The sequence below is a fragment of the Triticum urartu genome, chromosome 3A (genome assembly GCF_056163025.1).
Source record: "Triticum urartu cultivar PI428250 chromosome 3A, HENAU_Tu73, whole genome shotgun sequence".
NCBI lineage: Eukaryota > Viridiplantae > Streptophyta > Magnoliopsida > Poales > Poaceae > Triticum > Triticum urartu.
The window spans coordinates 195,311,728-195,317,189 of NC_141875.1; the positions used below are offsets into that span (position 1 = coordinate 195,311,728).

The 5,462-nt window shown below is 48.1% G+C and overlaps 1 protein-coding gene across 1 annotated transcript; it reads right to left on the bottom strand.

Moving 5' to 3' along the window:
- Positions 1-2,928: 2,928 nt before the first annotated feature.
- LOC125548242 (rapid alkalinization factor-like) lies at positions 2,929-3,883 on the bottom strand. The gene has a single exon (XM_048711900.2). The coding sequence runs from the start codon at positions 3,642-3,644 to the stop codon at positions 3,240-3,242; it is 405 nt and encodes a 134-aa protein (XP_048567857.1). The 5' UTR covers positions 3,645-3,883; the 3' UTR covers positions 2,929-3,239.
- Positions 3,884-5,462: the final 1,579 nt, after the last annotated feature.

Consider the following 5,462-nt stretch of genomic DNA (forward strand, 5'->3'; position numbering starts at 1 on the left):
TTGTCCTATTATACATACCGGATGTTGTATTGAGTTTTATTTTTTATTTTTTGCTCCGCTTGCGAGCTATAATGAATCTAAGACCTTGTGCTTTTTTCGAGACTTTTAATAAGATGGCTGAATGCATCGCTTAGATGCAGAGGCTGGGGGCAAGCCTCCTTTTAGAAAAAAACAACGGATAGGGTTCGGTTAGAACTACCCTGATTGAGTCTTAGAGACAACTTTAGCCAAAGAAAACATTAATCATTGATTGTCTCTACTCCTAATGAAGCAGTTGGTAGCCTCGTACGGTTTATTTTCGTCCCACCACTTTCAACCGTTTTATTTCGCTGTTTTTTTCGTCCACTCCCCCACCTCACCGGTTTAGTTTCGCATCACCCTCACACACAATGAAAAAATCCGAACGGATCAGAACTTTCCATACTGAGTACTGACGCAAGTGAAAGAATCAATCACGATCAATTTCTAAAGTTCAAATCTAAATTAATTACTGTAAATCACTCAATCACATTAATTAGTTAGGAAACAAATAGCCGATTTTAAGAAATCTCATTATTAAAGCATTTATATACCTACTTAGTTTGTAAGGGGATATTATCTCATTATTCTCTACTCCTAATAATGTCTCAGTACGTACATCGTTTCGTTCGCTCGTTCCCTCCCCTCTCCATCTCATTTTTTCGTAGATTTTTTTCGTCCCCTCCTCCCCACTTCATCGGTTTATTATCGCGTCACCCTCTCACACAATGAAAGAAATTTGAATAGATCAAAACTTTCCATACTGACGCAAGTTATTTAGTAATGTAGAATCAATCACGAGCAATCTCTAAAGATCAAATCTAAATTAATTAACCTTACCTTAAATCACTCAATCACATTAATTAGAAAACAAATATTTGATTTTCAGAAAAATCGCTCAATCACATTAACCTTACCTTAACTCATGGATGGTAATCAATCTTCAAACAAAGGAAACAATACATCGAGGGAGCAGTAAATAAACTCTCTTTCTTATGACATGTATATGATCTTTACTTCCCTCTCCGTTGTCGAGCGTTCTTGATTCTCGAGGCCGATGCTTGGGCTGCGTCACTGGGTCGCGAGGACGTCGAGGCCGGGTGCCGTGGCACTGTGTTGGCCGCGGCCGGTGAAGGGGCCGAAGAAGGGCGGCTTCCCTGGCTCTGGCCGTGGCCGTGGCCGTGGGAGTTGGTGCGTTGGAAGCGGCACTTGAAGGAACCGGCGTGGGTGGCCGGCGCGTAGATGCACTTGGTAGCCTCGTACGGTTTATTTTCGTCCCACTTCCGATGGTTTTTTGTACTCCTCCCATCTTTGCTGGGTTTTTTTCATAGATTTTTCTCGTCCCGTCCCCCCACTTCATCGGTTTATTTTCGCGTCACCCTCTCACACAACGAAAGAAATCTGAACAGATCAGAACTTTCCATACTGACGCAAGTTATTTAGTAATGTAGAATCAATCACAAACAATCTCTAAAGATCAAATCTAAATTAATTAACCTTACCTTAAATCACTCAATCACATTAATTTGAAAACAAATATTTGATTTTCAGAAAAAAATCGCTCAATCACATTAACCTTACCTTAACTCACGGATGGTAATCAATCTCCAAACAAAGGAAACAATACATCGAGGGAGCAGTAAATAAACTCCCTTTCTTATGACTATATGATCTTTCCCTTCCCTCTCCATTGTCGAGCATTCTTGATTCTCGAGGCCGATGCTTGGGCTGCATCACTGGGTCGCGAGGACGTCGAGGCCGGGTGCCGCGGCACCGCGTTTGCCGCGGCCGGTGAAGGGGGCGAAGAAGGGCGGCTTCCCTAGCCCTGGCCGTGGCCCTGGGAGTTGGTGCGGTGGAAGCGGCACTTGAAGGACCCGGCGTGGGTGGCTGGCGCGCAGACGCACTTGGAAGTGGGCCCGTGGCCCGTGCCGGACGGCGCCGACGCCGACCCGGGCCACCTCCTCCGCGTATTCTTGGAGCTGTGGCTGGCCGATTTACGTGAAATTAATTCCCTCAGTTGTGGTGGCAAATATAATACACATAATTCATATTGTTATGCACTAGCGCGCGTGTGTGTGAAATAGATGGATTATGGTCCCATATCCAATAAGATGGATGTGTGTGTGTGTTAGAGAGAGAGAGGGGGAGAGGAGGGGAGAGAGTGAGGAAGAGGGAGGAAGAGAGAGTGTGTGTGAGAATTTGATGGTGAGAAAAGGTCGCCAATGTCACTTGATATGTATAAGAATATTAATGTTGAACTCTTAAAGTTAATGTGGCCCCGTTGCAACGCACGGGTGTTCTTCTAGTATATCTATATATCCTCTTTTGAGCTTGTGCACTTCTAGATATCCTTGCGAATGTAAGATTCCACAAGGGGATGGATCCCTTCCTTCTAGTTATTGGCCGCAGTGCTGCAGATAGGATGAAGCGTGACAGCCCAACCACATGGACATTGTGTGTTGGTGCTAACAAATGAATCGTGTTAAAGTGTACAAGGAATAAATTAAGTATAGCCAAAGAAGCTCCACTTTCACCAACCCATTTGAACCGATCTTTGCCACAACACTATAGAAGAGTCATTTCCCCCTTAACACCAAACAAAAGCCGATCGCTTTGGGCGCACAAAACAAATACTAATTCAGAGCACTGATTAAAGATTGGCTAACCAGAAACAAGGAGGGGGCAGAAAGGAGAAAGGTAAATATATTCAGAAAAGACAGCTCAACTCGAGAGATATTGATGTTTCTTTTCTGACAAGCATCCGCGAATTGGCATGTCAGGCTCACAAAAAACTTCTCTGCCACCTGCTCAATCAAGAAAATGGAGAAAAACCATGGCAGAGAAGCACATTCAATTCACCATAGTTAAACCGAGGCAAATAGTATCACAACTAATATGAGACGAAGGAAGTACGTACCAAAGGAGTCTACAAATTTATTGGGCACAACCGAAATCAGATGCACCAGAACGCGTAAGCTTAATTACTTTCACCCAAATAGGCACAAATGACACGATAATTAACCACGCCTCCTCCAGTGATCCGTACGGTACGATTGACCACACCACCCCCACCAGTGATGATTGATCAAGCATCGTCAAGAAGTGTTTGATCTTCTTCTTGTAATTACATTACATTACGTTACGTTACAGATAGATAGCAATACTAATTGATGAGGCATGCAGGTGGTAAGAAGGAATGAAGCAGGGTTTAATGAAGGGGATCAGCCCCTGCACTGGGTGATGGCGCTGCATCCGCGGGAGTAGGGGTTGGCCTCGGCTCCGGGCTGGCAGTTGTAGTAGGAGGCGCCGCGCTGCGAGCACGGCACGTTGTCCCGCCGCAGCGCGTCGTAGCCGATGTACCCGGACCCGTCCTGCAGCACCCGCCGCTTGCCGGCCATCGCCGCCACCTCGCCCTCGCCCTCGCCGTCCACGCCGAAGTACTCCATGCACTCGCCCACCGTGCCCCGGCACGTCCGCCCGCCCCGCCGCATAACCACGGCCGCAGCCGCGCCGCCGAGGCCTAGCCCGCCGGCGCCCTTCAAGGCCGAGGCCGGAGACGGGGCCAGCGCCGCCGCCGCGGCGAGGGCCAGGAGGAACGCGACGCCGGCCGCCAGCAGCTTCGCCATTTGGCTGCTGGTGGTGGAGCGGAGCGGAGGGGCTGGCTAGCTGTGGACGGAGGAGCCAAGAAGACCGTGGCGATGTGTGGAGCTGTTGGGCGTGTGTGGGACTCGGGCGGGGTGGCGGGTTATATTGGCAATGGCGGGACGGCCGCAGTAGGTGAGAAGAGAAAGAAAGGGAGACGAGGGAGAGATGGCGCGTCGCGTCGCGTCGGTGTGGCACTGTGGCGTAACAGCGATCGTTGGTTGGTCCGGATCGAGATCAAGATTGCCGCCGTATGATCGGCCCAAGCACGTCACCGAATCCATCGTTTTGGAGCATCCCGGTAACTCGGCATGGATTGGATGGTTCGATTCGTCGCGGTGCGTGCACATTGGATCACGAGACGAGCCGATACATCTTGGCCTGGGTGTTGGACCAGGTGCCCGGGAGAAAGAAACTGAAAAAGAAGAATTGGAGTAATTCTCCCATCTCTATGCTGCTCACATGCCACGACAAGTTGCTACATCTTTGGGAGGCTAACCGCGTGCGACACGGGCGATTTACTTGCACCTGCTTTTCCGTGCTGCAAACCGTCACTAGCTAGCTTACTTTCTCAGTGTCATTTGGAGTGTTCGGCTGTATTTACTCGTGCGCATCAATGGCTAGCAGTACGACGTCGTAGATATGAACAGCGCACCGTCGTACAACTTGGGCACATCAATAATAAACGTGATGGGGGTGTCAGATGGACAAGCTAGAGAGCGCTTTCGATGCCTAGCTTCAGTGCTACTCCTTTCATGGACATGGAGTAGCAACATACTCTGTGGACGTACGCGTACCTGCGTGACAGCTTCGTTTAGTGCTCCTAGCTACTAAATGGTCCTGTCCCCGCAAAACAAAAACGAAATGGTCCTATATCTAAGCCACTAGACTAGCACTAGACAGTATGTGTGTGTTCCAGGTCAACAGCGAGAGGCCGTTAGCTTAACTGATTAACCATGTGGCGAATTCAATGCAGGTCCTTTTTCAACTTTAAGTGCAAACCAAGGTTCTCGCTTGGCCCAAAGTTAGAGCAGGTCTAGCTGCGAGCATCTACACTCGCAAACACCAAGGCCTCTTTTGGTTCATATGATAGGATTATCATAGGAATATGAATCTTATAGGAAATGAGATGACATGTATCTCAAATTCTATGAGTAGAAATAGGAAACACGATGTCATTTAGTTGACATCAAAGAAATTTTTCCATTGAGTCTAGGCTTTTTTTTTATTTTCCTATGAAATGTGGAGGATAGGAACTAGGAATCCATTCCTATAAACCAAAGGGCTCTAAAGAAAAAAAATCCTATAAAAATCCTATCCTCTAGAATTCCTATGAAATTCCTCTAAACCAAAGGAGGTCTTATCTAGACCCTCAAACGTCCGCGGACATGCCTAGACGCGTTTACGGACAGTGATCGGGTAGTCCTCATTACTTCTTCTCTGCATGCGGACACTTCATGTTTGACACCTTAAATTCATAGTACAAAATATGCAAAATAAAATGTATGCCCTACATAGATCACCTAAGCTAGCCTACACTACTCGTTTTCGTTGGATATGTCCATGATCTCTATGCCGGGCTCCGGGTAGATGACCGGTTGACGCAACTCCTCCTCCACCTCAAGATAGGCGAATATTTCGTCAATCTCCATGCAACGGTGGCCGAGGATGTGGCGGTTCACCTCCACCCCCGCCTTTGACTCGATGGAGCCGAGGATGGCCGCCTCCTCCGCCTAGGTCAGCTCGTACTCCGCCAGCGCCTTGGGCATGCCGAAGCCCGGAGCGGGAGGTACCAGGTCCGC